At 54.5% G+C, this 14,509-nt stretch overlaps 1 protein-coding gene across 5 annotated transcripts in view; it reads right to left on the reverse strand.

Moving 5' to 3' along the window:
- The window catches only part of LOC122375691 (pro-resilin-like), a 50,450-nt gene that overhangs the window by 16,489 nt on the left and 19,452 nt on the right, over window positions 1-14,509 (reverse strand). For 4 of the 5 annotated variants that reach the window (XM_043355177.1, XM_043355179.1, XM_043355181.1 and 1 more), the window contains exons 3-4: window positions 3,089-3,338; window positions 524-649 (exon numbers count right to left, since the gene is read on the reverse strand). In XM_043355177.1, coding sequence (XP_043211112.1) covers window positions 524-649; window positions 3,089-3,338 — 376 coding nt within the window. Of the gene's footprint in view, window positions 1-523; window positions 650-3,088; window positions 3,339-13,131; window positions 13,227-14,509 lie in introns of those variants that run through there. The other variant, XR_006255439.1, reaches the window with a different exon arrangement.

A 14,509-nucleotide genomic window follows, 5' to 3' on the forward strand; every position in this document is an offset into this window, starting at 1 on the left:
GACATCCCAAATCCAAAAATACAATCAGATTTCAAAAATTTAAATTTTGATTTTTCGAATTTCTGCCGCCGACTGTGACCTTGCCGACTTCCGGCGCTCCCAACGCGCCATTTTTAGAGCTAGGGAAACGAAATACATACCAAACGATAGAGAATTGATCAAGGAACACGATAGTGAAGGTTTCAAGTCGATATCTCCAACCGTTTTGCCGCAATCGCCGCGGAAAATTCGAAAAAGTCTATTTTTCCGAAAATTTGACCTTTGACCGGTCAAAAGTAGGTCAAATGTTGACCTAGGACCAAAAAATATACCACCAATCGCGAGATCTCGGCGAGAGCAATCCGTTGGTCTTTTCCGCTAAGCTCTACGACGCTCCGTTTTCAAACGCCAAGGGGGGGGGGGTCGCACCAACCCCCCCCCCCCTGCATGGGCGAAGGTGGCAGATCGCCGTTTACGGGCGAGGGTTAAGTTTGCATGCAATAACATAAGAGTCAATAAAGCGTAATGTCACGCTCGGGCTCACCGGCTCCGCCGTATCCACCGCTGTGGCCTCCACTGTACCCGCCGTGCCCTCCGCCCTTGTTGAACTTGCTGGTCAGCTTGTTGGCCAAACTGGTGAGGAACCGTCCCTTGGTAGTAAGCAGGCGACCTGGGAAACGTTAGGGGCACTTCACGTGAGCTCTATTACAGGACTTGTCCCCCAGTGGTAAGCAGACGGTAAAAAGCGATAAAGAACATTTCACATTGGGCATAAGTCTTATTACAGGGACCTTCCCTTGGTGGTTGGTAGATGGTATGGAGCAGTAAAGAACACTTAACATGGGTTCTATTAGAGGAGCATTCCCTTGCTGGTTTTCAGACGACCTGGGATCTAAACAGTCCAGATCAGGTCAGCAAAACGTTCGGAGCATTAGTGCTCAACTTTACCGGCTCGTGCCGCGTGTGCCGCATGAAGTTGTGTGTGCGGTGTGCGCCGTGTGTGCCGCTTGTAGTTATGTGTGCGCTGTGTGCGGTGTGTGCCGTCTGTAGTTATGTGTGCCGTCTGTAGTTATGTGTGCCGTCTGTAGTTATGTGTGCCGTCTGTAGTTCTGTGTGCCGTGTGTGCCGTGTGTGCCGTGTGTGCTCTGTATGCCGCCTGTAGTGTGTGCGGTGTGTGCGGTATGTGCGGTGTGTGCGGTGTGTGCGGTGTGTGCGGTGTGTGCGCCGTGCGGTATGTGCGGTGTGTGCGGTGTGTGCGGTGTGTGCGGTGTGTGCGGTGTGTCGTCTGTAGTTGTGTACCCTGTGTGCCGTGTGTGCCGTGTGTGCGATGTGTGCCGTGTGTGCCGTGTGTGCTCTGTGTGCCGCCTGTAGTGTGTGCGGTGTGTGTGGTGTGTGCGGTGTGTGCTGTGTGTGCTCTGTGTGCCGCCTGTAGTGTGTGCGGTGTGTGCGGTGTGTGCCGCCTGTAGTGTGTGCGCCGTGCGGTGTGTGCGGTGTGTGCGGTGTTTGCGGTGTGTGCGGTGTGCCGTCTGTAGTTGTGTGTGCCCTGTGTGCCGTGTGTGCGGTGTGCGCCGTGAGTACCCTGTGTGCCGTGTGTGCCGTGTGTGCTCTGTGTGCCGCCTGTAGTGTGTGCCGTGTGTGCTCTGTGTGCCGCCTGTAGTGTGTGCGGTGTGCGTGGTGTATGCAGTGTGTGCGGTGTGTACCCTGTGTGCCGTGTGTGTCGTGTGTGCGGTGTGTGCCGCCTGTAGTTGTGTGTGTGTGTGCCGTGTGTGCCGTGTGTGCTTTGTGTGCCGCCTGTAGTGTGTGCGGTGTGCCGTCTGTAGTTGTGTGTGCCCTGTGTGCCGTGTGTGCGGTGTGCGCCGTGAGTACCCTGTGTGCCGTGTGTGCGATGTGTGCCGTCTGGAGTTGTGCGTGCGGTGTGTGCCGCCTGTAGTTGTGTGTGGTGCAGTGTGTGCGGTGTGTGCGGTGTGTGCCGTGTGTGCTCTGTGTGCCGCCTGTAGTGTGTGCGGTGTGTGCGGTGTGTGCTTTGTGTGCGGTGTGTGTGGTGTTTGCGGTGTGCGCGGTGTGTACCCTGTGTGCGGTATGTGCGGTGTGTGTGGTGTGTGCGGTGTGTGCGGTGTGTGCGGTGTTACCCTGTGTGCCGTGTGTGCTCTGTGTGCCGCCTGTAGTGTGTGCGTTGTGTGCGGTGTGTACCCTGTGTGCCGTGTGTGCCGTGTGTGCCGTGTGTGCCGCCTGTAGTGTGTGCGGTGTGTGGTGTGTGTGGCGTGTGCGGTGTGTACCCTGTGTGCGGTGTGTACCCTGTGTGCCGTGTGTGCGGTGTGTGCCGCCTGTAGTGTGTGCGGTGTGCGCGGTGTGTACCCTGTGTGCCGTGTGTGCTCTGTGTGCCGCCTGTAGTGTGTGCGGTGTGTGCCGTGTGTGCGGTGTGTGCGGTGTGTGCGGTGTGTGCCGCCTGTAGTTGTGTGTGCGGTGTGTGCGGTGTGTGCCGTGTGTGCTCTGTGTGCCGCCTGTAGTGTGTGCGGTGCGTGTGGTGTGTGCTTTGTGTGCGGTGTGTGTGGTGTGCCGTCTGTAGTTGTGTGTGCCCTGTGTGCCGTGTGTGCGGTGCGTGTGGTGTGTGCTTTGTGTGCGGTGTGTGCTCTGTGTGCGGTATGTGCGGTGTGTGTGGTGTGTGCGGTGTGTGCGGTGTGTGTGGTGTGTGCGGTGTTACCCTGTGTGCCGTGTGTGCTCTGTGTGCCGCCTCTAGTGTGTGCGGTGTGTGCGGTGTGTACCCTGTGTGCCGTGTGTGCCGTGTGTGCTCTGTGTGCCGCCTGTAGTGTGTGCGCCGTGCGGTGTGTGGTGTGTGCGGTGTGTGCGGTGTGTACCCTGTGTGCCGTGTGTGCCGTGTGTGCCGCCTGTAGTGTGTGCGGTGTGTGCGGTGTGTACCCTGTGTGCCGCCTGTAGTGTGTGCGGTGTGTGCGGTGTGTGCGGTGTGTACCGTGTGTGCCGTGTGTGCTCTGTGTGCCGCCTGCGGTGTGTGCGGTGTGCGCGGTGTGTGCGGTGTGTGCGGTGTGTGCGGTGTGTACCCTGAGTGCCCGGTACACCTGTGTGTCACCCCCGGGACGCGGCGGCCGCTCACCTCCTTTGCGCAGCAGCTTTCCCTTGATTAGCACCAGCGGCGCCTTCACGGCGCCTACGAGGCCGCCCAGCTTCTGCTTGAGGCCGCTGAACTTGTGCGTGATGCCGCTGATCTTGTGCTTGATGCCGCTGAACAGGCGGCCCTTCTTGGAGAACAGCGAGCCGATGTTGAACTTGCCGCCCTTGCCGCGACCTTTGCCGTAGCTGTGCCCTCCGCCGTGACCTCCGTGACCTCCGCCGTGACCTCCGCCCTGGCGGCAGGCGAACAGGTCAGAGGGTGGTCGTCAGTAGCCACACTGCCGCCAGCGTGGTCATAGGCGCAGCCCAGTGGACCACCCGGCCGCCCAACAGCACACCCGGGAACCAGCCCAGCAGCACATCCGGGAACCAGTCCAACAGCACACCCGGAAATCAGCCCAACAGAACACCCGGGAACCGGCCCAACAGCACACCCGGGAACCAGTCCAACAGCACACCCGGGAACCAGTCCAACAGCACACCCGGGAACCGGCCCAACAGCACACCCGGGAACCAGTCCAACAGCACACCCGGGAACCAGTCCAACAGCACACCCGGGAACCGGCCCAACAGCACACCCAGGGACCAGCCCAACAGCACACCCGGGAACCAGCCCAGCAGCACACCCGGGAACCAGTCCAACAGCACACCCGGGAACCAGTACAACAGCACACCCGGGAACTGCAGTCCAACAGCACACCCGTGGACCAGTCCAACAGCACACCCGTGGACCAGTCCAACAGCACACCCGGGAACCAGTCCAACAGCACACCCGTGGACCAGCCCATCAGCACACCCGGGAACTGGGTCTCAAAGGAGACCCGCTCGCTGGGTCAGATATGTAGATGGGGTTAGGTCAGATATGATGTACGGGACTGGGTTAGATATAGACGGGACTGGGTCTGATATGTACCTACAGGTCAGATATACATAGACGGCCTGTGGGCATTAAATATGTCAAGTTCATGAAAGCTTAAATTGTGTAAAATGCGTGAAATGTGTAATGTGTAAAACGTGTAAAAGCAGGTAAATGTGACTTTACAATACGAGTATGTTAACCCTCGCCCTGGCAGGGCATTTTTCATAACACGGCCTGGCAGGGGGGGGGGGGGTCGATGCGACCCCCCCTCGCGATTGGCTCCTATGGCACCTAGAAACACCAAATTTGGTAGGTAGGTGGGCCCCCTGGAGTTCTCGCCCCTGTGCAAATTTGGTTGCTCTAGGTCAATATTTAGGGGGGTTTTGGGGGGTATAAATGCAAAAATTTCGCTAAAAACAGGTCAAAAGTTTTTCGCTTATAACTTTTGATCTAATTAAGATACAGCAAAAAGAAAAGCACCAGTGAACTCAGCACGTCAAGGCGCGTCGCATGATATACTTTTTAGGTTGCTTAAGTGTACTTAAAGTTTTTCTTAAATTTTAAGTAAACTTAAATTAATAAATTAAGTTAAAGTTAACCAAATTGCATCATATCGCATATCATTCGATTCGGCTGATCACCAGGAACACAATGATACCATTTTTTAAGCTCTAGCGTCATTATGTGCCAAGTTATTGGCAAAAACGTCATTTGACCTCAGTTGACCTCATTTGACCTGACCCATGGATAAGTACACCAAACAAAGAAGCACCAAGTGACCTGCTGTTAATTACTGTGGTTTCAAAGCACAAAAGTGATAGAACGAAGCGGATATCTCCAGTATTTTCCGAATTTAGTATTTTCCCATAGGCTTAACATTACGACGTAATGACCTCTAACTGACCTCAGGTCAGTGACCTCAAAAAACCCGAACTATATGTTATACAACTCGGTGAACTTAGCACATCCTGAAAGTTTGAAGGAAATCAGTGCAAAACTGTGAGTTGGACAGGTGCAAAAAGAAAATTGAAATTTGACCATGACCTTGTACCGGTTTTTCTGACCTGGTGACCTGACCCAAGGTCACCCGGACCTGAAATTTTCAGGTCATATGTAAAAAGGTTGCCCCATAAGCTGTGCCAAATTTGGCGGCGCTGCGCGCCGCCGTTTTTACGCTATCTTCGAAAAACCTTAGGGGGGGGTCGCATCGACCCCCCCCCCCTGCCAGGGCGAGGGTTAAGACTGCTGTAGGTTCTCGGCTGCTGCGGCGGTGCGCGGTGCGCGGACGTCCCTGTTCCCTGACACTGTGCCTGCTGTCCTCGGCTGCGGCGGCGGCGGCGCGTGCACGCGTTACAACACCCGCCGCCACCGGGAGAAATGGCCGGCCGGTGGTCACTGTTAGTGTTCAGCAGCGTAAAAACGGCTCCTCCGATCACGCCAGGAGGAGGTTTCCCCGCCACCAGCACTGTCGTCAGCGGTGTCGTCTTCAACGCAGTCGCCGCCGCTACCGCACGTCCCATCCCGCCCCACCACCGCCGCTGCCACCGCTGTTACCGCCGCTGACCACTGGACGGCAGCTGGCACTGCTGTCATTGCTATCGCTGCCGCCTCTGTCGGCGGTACCACTGGCTCAGCCTACACACGCTGCCACCGGCCAGTTGCAGCGGTGTGCCGATAAACCAGCTCAGGGGCGCTGGATGCGCCGTGCAGCGGGCAATGCGGCGTCGAGCGTAAGTCAAGCTTTTGGTGCTCCGAGATCGATTCAATATAGCAATTATGTGAACATTAGTCAACTGTATGTATTGTTGGACCCACAAAGCTTTCGGCGTGCAATTTGAAAACGTGAATGCTGCACACCTAGGCGGGAAGGAGGTCGGAAAACAATTGGTTTTGCAGCGTTCTTCTTGTTACGAATGCCTTTAACAGTGACCAAGACATTTTCATCGGTGCACGCCATCCGGCTGGTAATTTACGAGCTAAAGAGCCGATGATGCACGCGCGCGCTAGCGGCTAACCAGACGGAAATACGCGCGCTAACCAGCCGGTAAAACCCGCGCTAACCAGCCGGTAACAGGCCGGTAACACCCGCGCTAACCAGCCGGTAACAGGCCGGTAACACCCGCGCTAACCAGCCGGTAACAGGCCGGTAACACCCGCGCTAACCAGCCGGTAACAGGCCGGTAACACCCGCGCTAACCAGCCGGTAACAGGCCGGTAACACCCGCGCTAACCAGCCGGTAACAGGCCGGTAACACCCGCGCTAACCAGCCGGTAACAGGCCGGTAACACCCGCGCTAACCAGCCGGTAACAGGCCGGTAACACCCGCGCTAACCAGCCGGTAACAGGCCGGTAACACCCGCGCTAACCAGCCGGTAACAGGCCGGTAACACCCGCGCTAACCAGCCGGTAACAGGCCGGTAACACCCGCGCTAACCAGCCGGTAACAGGCCGGTAACACCCGCGCTAACCGCGGCGCCGGACGGCGGCTTTTCGTAATGCGGCGCGTGAGCCGCGACTTTCTCCCCGCGGCGACGGCGGCATCCGGCGGCGGCGGGCACTTAGTGGAGATCAACACCGCCGAGTGGCGCGTCAGCAGCCGCCGCCGACCCCCACACGGCGTCAGCTGACCGCGTGTGTGACGTCATCGGTCCCACTACGTCACAGGAACGGCAGCAGCAGCACGGCGAGAGACCGCCCCCAGGGAGGAGAAGCCGGGCCGGGGGCTGGGCTTGTCTGGGTGAGGAAGGAGCAGTACAGATGCATCCGAACGCCACCCAACAATTGTTTCGGTGGTATATAGTGCCGCTATTCTCCCTGTCGAATACCGCTGGACAATGTCCAGTGGACATATCTGATATTGCACGGACTCACGGAGAAAGTTAGAGTCTGGGGACAGACACTGTGCGCAGGACGCTGAGACAGATTCGGTCGGAGGACGGACACTGTGCAGTGTGCACAGGACGCTGAGACATATTCGGTCGGAGTTGGAGGACGGAGACTTTGTGCACAGGACGCTGAGACAGATTCGGTCGGAGGACGGAGACTGTGCAGTGTGCACAGGACGCTGATACAGATTCGGTCGCAGCCGCAGCGGCATGGTAATGGGAACGGGGGGTGCTGAGTTGAATGGGGATACGGGAGGACGGGAGGTCTATCGACACCGGATAAATGCCTTTCGACATTACTGGGTGCTGCTGCAGAACTGCCAGCTCGTGTGTGCTATGAGGGTCCGACAGTCGGGTCAGTCCCGTTAGGTCAGTCCCGTCAGGTCAGTCCCGTCAGGTCAGTCCCGTCAGGTCAGTCCCGTCAGCCAGGGCTGCGGAGTCGGAGTCGGAGTCGGAGTCGGAGTCGATTTTAGAAACCCGAGCCGGAGTCGGAGTCGGAGTCACCGAAAATCTGTCGACTCCGCAGCCCTGCTAGGTCTGCGGAGTCGGAGTCGGGAGTTGGAGTCGGTCGGAGTCGACGATTCTGCCCGGAGTCGGAGTCGGAGTCGGAGCTGGTTTTTGAAAGCCGGAGTCGGAGTCGGAGTCGGAGTCGCCGAAAATCCATCGACTCCGCAGCCCTGCGGCGTCAGCCGCCGGCTGTCGTGTACAGGCTCACCGGCCGACACCCGTGTCGTGTCCCGTGTGGTCCCTTTGAGACCGTTTCCCCCCGTGTCCGCTGTGTTCCTGGTGTCAGTTCCGCCGGGCCGCTCTGAGGTCCGGATCAGCCGGATCATCCCCGCAGGATCAGCCGGATCATCCCGCAGCTGGTCCGCTCAGCATTGTCACACCGACAAGGCTCGCTGGATTCGCCCTAATTTCGGACCCCCGGTCCCCGACGCCAGCAAACGAACCAAGCAACGCCGGCCGGAGGGTCTCCAAAGTCCAACATCCGGCCACTGGCCCATACTAATCAGCATGGTACTGTCACGACAGAGAGCGCTTCTTAGATGAAAAAAATAGTCAAACAATCATAGAAAGAACATTTTCGATGGCCCGTTTCTTAGGTAGATATAATTAGGGACAGCATACTCGTAAATTTAGAAGGAACAATTTTAGGCAGTAGGTATAATTATGATTGATCAGGTCTGAGACAAGTTGTATTATAATGGGATAGACAATGGGAACAATTTTGAGTTATATTCTTTTGAATTGGCTTCACATGTGTTTCGACAAAATGCCTTTTTCAAGCCTAACATCCCAAATGACAACAAATGGGCCAGTGTTTTGAATTGTTGTCATTTGGGATGTCAGGCTTGAAAAGACATTTTGTCGAAACACATGTGCAGCCAATCCAAAAGAATGTAACTCAGAACAATTCCCATTGTCTATCCCATTATAAAAGGTGTAATCATCGAAAGCACGGTGCTAGTTGGGTACTAGTAAGAAAACTCCTTTTTGGAAACATCTTAACCCGCGACCTGGTGGGGGGGGGGCTATTTTTTGCCCCCCCCCCCTCCAGACTTTTCGATATATCTCCAGAACCGCTGCGCCGATCGTCACCAAACTTTCAGTACCCTCCCGGACATCAATTTTACACATTCTGACTAAAAAAAATTTCCAAAGGCTATGATAGGTTGGCCGGAAATGACGTCAGAGTGACGTCATGTTCTGCCGTTTTCGACCCAAAAAAGGGTTTCGCGGGAAGAGCTGTCAGGCCTATAGCTTTGCAAACACAGAAAAATCATAAAAACATAAAAGCTGTAGAATGAACAGGGCTACAAAACTGCTATCTCAGATTTTTGAAATTGTTGGATTTTGACCCCCAAAAATCAAAAAATATTTTTTTTGGATATAATAATCGAAAAATCCAAAAAAAAAATTGAATTTCGCAAAAACCGGAATATATGTGATAGTCCTTACCACCTGCCATCCACATACCAAATTTGAGATTGATACCTCTTTTTTTGGCGAAGTTATAGCGAAAAAACTGTTCAAAATTGATGACGTCAAATTTTCAAACTCAATTTTTAGCAATTCTAGACCCCGTAGTGCAAAACAAAGACCACCATTAGACTCCCCGTGACGAGTTGCATCGAATCAATACCCATTTTATGCAAATCTATCAACTTTAAAATTTGGCCTTTTTGGCCTGACCTTGACCTGCACCTAAGCCGTACCTGATAGTCTTATAACCAACACCATTGAGTTGGAAATGAAAAATTGGCCATAAAACATGCATCACACATCCTTAGTAAAGTTGGGCTCATGTGACCTGACCCGTGACCCTTGGTGACCTGACCTGTGACCTGACCTGGTATTGTCAGTGACCTCTAATAGCAACATATCTACTAGGCAACTGACGCCCTATCGCTGATTCTCGACAAAATGCGTTTTCCTCGGTGTTATAGCGCATTCCCTAGAAGACCCGTGAACGGTGAAACATTTCATCTTTGACCTGACCTGTGATGTCATCGGTGACCCCGAGGTCAATGAAATTTGGTTTCCTTCAACAAATTTGACAGGCCTTTCGAACGCCGTTTGAATTTTGCGGATCCGTCCAGTAGTTTCGGAGATACGAGGGGGGGGGCAAAAAATAGCCCCCCCCACCAGGTCGCGTTATAAACAGACCCTACCAGGGCCCGATTTCACCAAGTGAATATATTCCATTACGGCGGCGTACATATTCACTTTTGGCATATTATGACATATTCAGTTTCACTAAACTCCGTACAGGGATACTTATTCAAGACAAAGACAAAGTATGACTGCATAAGTCCGTTGTTTTTTGGCATGCTATTACATTTGAGGTACTTCTGGTACGCCGATCTGCTTTTTCAACAGCTGTTTGCCGAGTTTGCTGGCATTGAAAGTATGCTACTTTTTGTGGCATACTTTGAGAAACAGCTTGGCATACATCAATTTTTTTGTATGATAATGTTACAAATTTAATGACTTCGTCGATGCAACGTATGATAAAAACATGCCACAGGCTACGCAAAAAGTTTTTGATGTCATAATGGTTATTTCTTGCTGGATATATAGGGTATCGTGTGTCAGGGCTTATATTGAAATTAAACCCCAGAACAGCTATTTTTATAAGGCTTATCTCATCGTGGCATCACTGCGATTAAAATCACCCCATCATGCAGAAACACAAAAGGGAATTCCTTTTTTCATTCGCATTCCCGATTACATTGAGTTTTCCACTTTAAAAAACGACAGTTCACATTGTATTTTGATAACACAAAAGGCCAAAAGCGTTACAAATCTATCTCACCGTGATTATTACACCGTGCTCTTTATACAGCGTTTTACCGAAGAGGAAGTAAATAACTGGCGAGGGCGAGAGGAAGGACTGAAGTCCAGTCCACCAACGCCTTGTTGACATGCCCAGCATGTTGCATCACAAGTCACAACGCATTCGTTTACATTCGTTTTCATCGCCCACTTTTGCTATTTCTTTGCAGTACCCATATGCTGTCCAATGTCCATATTTTTGTGTGTGTGTTGTGGCCAAATGATTCAATTTATCACCGGCTTCCCGCTTCCGTTCAGGTTCAGTCTGCCGAATGATTCCGAAATATTCTCCATATTTGAAGTCGTCGGTAGACCCTTCGATTATTTAAAAACTTGATTCAAGTAATATTTCAGATAACTTGTCGGCTAGTCGGCCGTGCTCCTTGCTATCGTCAGTGATGGGTAGTTAGATAGGTATAAGATAGGTGCCTCAAGTAATGCCATTTCTTGTTCGACTTTATTTATATTTGCTTTGAACCACTCCAGAATTGCGTAGAAGATGTGAACAAATATTGAAGCAATATCTAATGAGAAGTAACTTGGAAGAAAAAATTAATATCAATTCAAAATCCAATAAAACCCACACACGCCAGTAACGTCAACTGTGCTGCGCGGCTTGCTGCCGATTGTTTACATTTTTGGCTTTGGAATGTCATGCTCCCAGCAAAAATCAAGAGCATTATTAGCAATATTTGTTTAGGTACTTCCTCTTGTATGATCAGCAAATTTAATTCTTATTAGCGTAGCTAGAAATTTTTTCCATAATATTGTATATCTGAGCATTTAAGCTCGTCGACTTTAAATACGGAAAAATATAGTGACTGCATGTCCCCGACAAGAAAAGATATATGCATGCGCGCCGGTGGCTCCCAAAGTACGTAAAGCGGGCGTATTGAATATATTCCTGTGGCGAAACCGAATAGTATTATCGTCGTACTTTGTCGGTGTACTTTTCCAAAGTACACCAAGAATATATTCACTTGGTGAAATCGGGCCCAGGGCGCGGGTAAGACTACGCACACCTGAGTGTTGCAAATGCTTTGCTACCATCCCTCAGGGGTTTCAAGACAGTACAGTCACAGTTCTCCCTGAGCACTTAGCCAGTCTCAACAATGCAGCCCTGCAATGATCGGTTACTGACATCGTGACAGCCAGTTGCGCTGCAAAGCCGGGTCGGAGACCCGGTAACCCGCCGACCGGAGACCCGGTAACCCGCGGGTCGGAGCCGCCGTAACCCGCCGGCCGGAGCCGCGGTAACCCGCCGGCCGGAGACCCGGTAACCCGGGCCGGAGCCGCCGTAACCCTATTGGGTAACGCCACTGCAACTCTGCCGGGCTGCGGGCCGCGCTCACAGCTGTGACCCGGCGCGGCGCGAGACGCGCCCCCGGCGACCTCAGCTCACCCTCGGTGACCTCAGCTCACCCCGGGGCGACTGCAACCGCCCCGGCGCGCCGGCAAGGTCGACATTGCCTCGTTAGATCGGCGGCGAATGGCCCGTATCGGCGGGCGCCGCGCGCTGTTGGCAGTTGTTTTTAGGGCCCGTCGGTCAGAGGTGGGTGGGATCTGCAGCCCGCGGCGCGGCGCTGTGGGAGCAGCTCCGTACAGACGCCGCGGCTGCACTCGGCACTGTCGTGCGAGCCGTGTTTCTCAATGGGAGCCGCTCCTCGCGTGGAGGGGGGGGGGGGGGCTAAATAGACGCAGTCGGTGGGAATATGGAAACACACCACACGCAATGAACGGTAGGCGCCCCGGTACGACGTCTGCCCGGCCGGGTACGGACGGATGGCTCCGGTGACCAACGGCAGCACACAGGCTGCCGACGTGTGTTGCCGTTGGTCACCGGAGCCGTCTGTCCGTACCCGGCCGCAGTGGTCGCCGGAGCTAACGTCGGGATAAGACCCACCTCTCCCTGACCGTCAGGGAGAGATGGGTCTTATCCCGACGTGACCTGACCTCAGATCAGCGGTGTGGAGACGGAGCGGCATTGAACACTGCGGGGTAGAGTCAGACGGCGACGGACTACACATGTTTTTAAAATTTAAATTTAGATAGAAATAGGATGTTTGAACGAACGGATTGACAGAGCCGGAGCCCACGCTAAGCAGAGCTTGTTGCGCAGATCCAACCCCTACCGCCCGATCGTGCAATTCCGGGTAACGGGAGAATTTAGATGGCCAGAGTTTAACGTGCCCTTCAAAGCCGGACACGGTTGTCCAACTCAACTGACTTCAACTGGCTGCGGCTGCTCCCACCAACCGCAGACCATCCCCGTCAGGAGTCTCAAATAGCGCGCGTAGGAGCGACTCGAACCCGGGCTCTCACCACCGGAAGTCCAATGCTATACCAACTGAGATATGGGACAGACAGGGAGATGGATAGAAGTAGAACCCAGGTCCTATTTCACCGACGCTGCCAGCGCATTTCGCGAGCTGACGCCATACTTTGCGCCTTTGCGGTAATGCTGAAGATACAAGTTTTTTTATGTCTCCATTGAAACCCAATTTGACAGGTGCGTTGGCAGCGAGCGTGAAAGAGGGTCGGGAGCCCGAGCACTGCCGTGACGTCACTGGTGGGTCTGCAGTGTGACGTCACCGTCACGCCGTCCGTGACGGCGGAGTGTGAGGCTGCAGTGTGACGTCACCGTCACGCCGTCCGTGACGGCGGAGTGTGAGGCTGCAGTGTGACGTCACCGTCACGCCGTCAGTCGGCCGTGACGGCGGAGTGTGAGGCTGCAGTGTGACGTCACCGTCACGCCGTCCGTGACGGCGGAGTGTGAGGCTGCAGTGTGACGTCACCGTCACGCCGTCCGTGACGGCGGAGTGTGAGGCTGCTGTTTGTACCGTGACGGTCACACGGCTGACCCATTGTCCTCCCTCGACCCCCGGCTCCGGACTGGAACTTAGTTACGTACACGGAGGTACGTTACACGGAGGTTAGTTACATACCTACACGGAGGAGAGAATATGGGGTGCTCTCGGACGGCGATCCTCTCTCTGAAACACCGCACAGTGCACATGCTGACTTGGCTGGGGCCCGACTGCTTTATTCCACCACCAGGGGCAGCGGGACAGCGCTCATTTCGCCCCCAGGGCAAGGTCAGGCCAGACTGCGGACAACGGTCACCAATAACGGAACGGCTGACCCAGCAACCGACAATAACAGAACGCTTCAGAATAATACAGCGAGGACAGCGAGAGGAAGGGGGCAGGAGTAGAGCAGCGCGAGGAAGGGGGCAGGAGTAGAGCAGCGAGAGGAAGGGGGCAGGAGTAGGGCAGGGAGAGGAAGGGGGGCAGGAGTAGAGCAGCGAGAGGAAGGGGGCAGGAGTAGAGCAGCGAGAGGAAGGGGGCAGGAGTAGGGCAGGGAGAGGAAGGGGGGCAGGAGTAGAGCAGCGAGAGGAAGGGGGCAGGAGTAGAGCAGCGAGAGGAAGGGGGCAGGAGTAGAGTAGCGAGAGGAAGGGGGCAGGAGTAGAGCAGCGAGAGGAAGGGGGCAGGAGTAGAGCAGCGAGAGGAAGGGGGCAGGAGTAGAGTAGCGAGAGGAAGGGGGCAGGAGTAGAGCAGCGAGAGGAAGGAGGCAGGAGTAGAGCAGCGAGAGGAAGGGGGCAGGAGTAGAGTAGCGAGAGGAAGGGGGCAGGAGTAGAGCAGCGAGAGGAAGGGGGCAGGAGTAGAGCAGCGAGAGGAAGGGGGCAGGAGTAGAGTAGCGAGAGGAAGGGGGCAGGAGTAGAGCAGCGAGAGGAAGGGGGCAGGAGTAGAGCAGCGAGAGGAAGGGGGCAGGAGTAGAGCAGCGAGAGGAAGGGGGCAGGAGTAGGGCAGGGAGAGGAAGGGGGGCAGGAGTAGAGCAGCGAGAGGAAGGGGGCAGGAGTAGAGTAGCGAGAGGAAGGGGGCAGGAGTAGGGCAGGGAGAGGAAGGATGCAGGTGTAGAGCAGGGAGAGGAAGGGGGCAGGAGTAGAGTAGCGAGAGGAAGGGGGCAGGAGTAGGGCAGCGAGAGGAAGGGGGCAGGAGTAGAGCAGCGAGAGGAAGGGGGCAGGAGTAGGGCAGCGAGAGGAAGGGTGCAGGAGTAGAGCAGCGAGAGGAAGGGGGCAGGAGTAGGACAGGGATATTGTCGCTGCATAATTGTTAGATATATTTCCGAACACATCCCGGCACAACTGTGCCAAATGCCGTTGGTTTTTAAAATTTGGTAGCAATGGCCAAACTTCGAAAAACAACTAATTCAAAAAAGTTTTCGCAAAATTCAGTCCATCGTATATTGATGTTAACAGGTAATGACTCGTAACTACCCCTCCCTAGTCCCTCTTAAAAATAGACTTGGCAAATGCCAAAATGC

The sequence above is a fragment of the Amphibalanus amphitrite genome, unplaced genomic scaffold (genome assembly GCF_019059575.1).
Source record: "Amphibalanus amphitrite isolate SeventyFive unplaced genomic scaffold, NRLGWU_Aamphi_draft 001896F_arrow, whole genome shotgun sequence".
Taxonomy (NCBI): domain Eukaryota; kingdom Metazoa; phylum Arthropoda; class Thecostraca; order Balanomorpha; family Balanidae; genus Amphibalanus; species Amphibalanus amphitrite.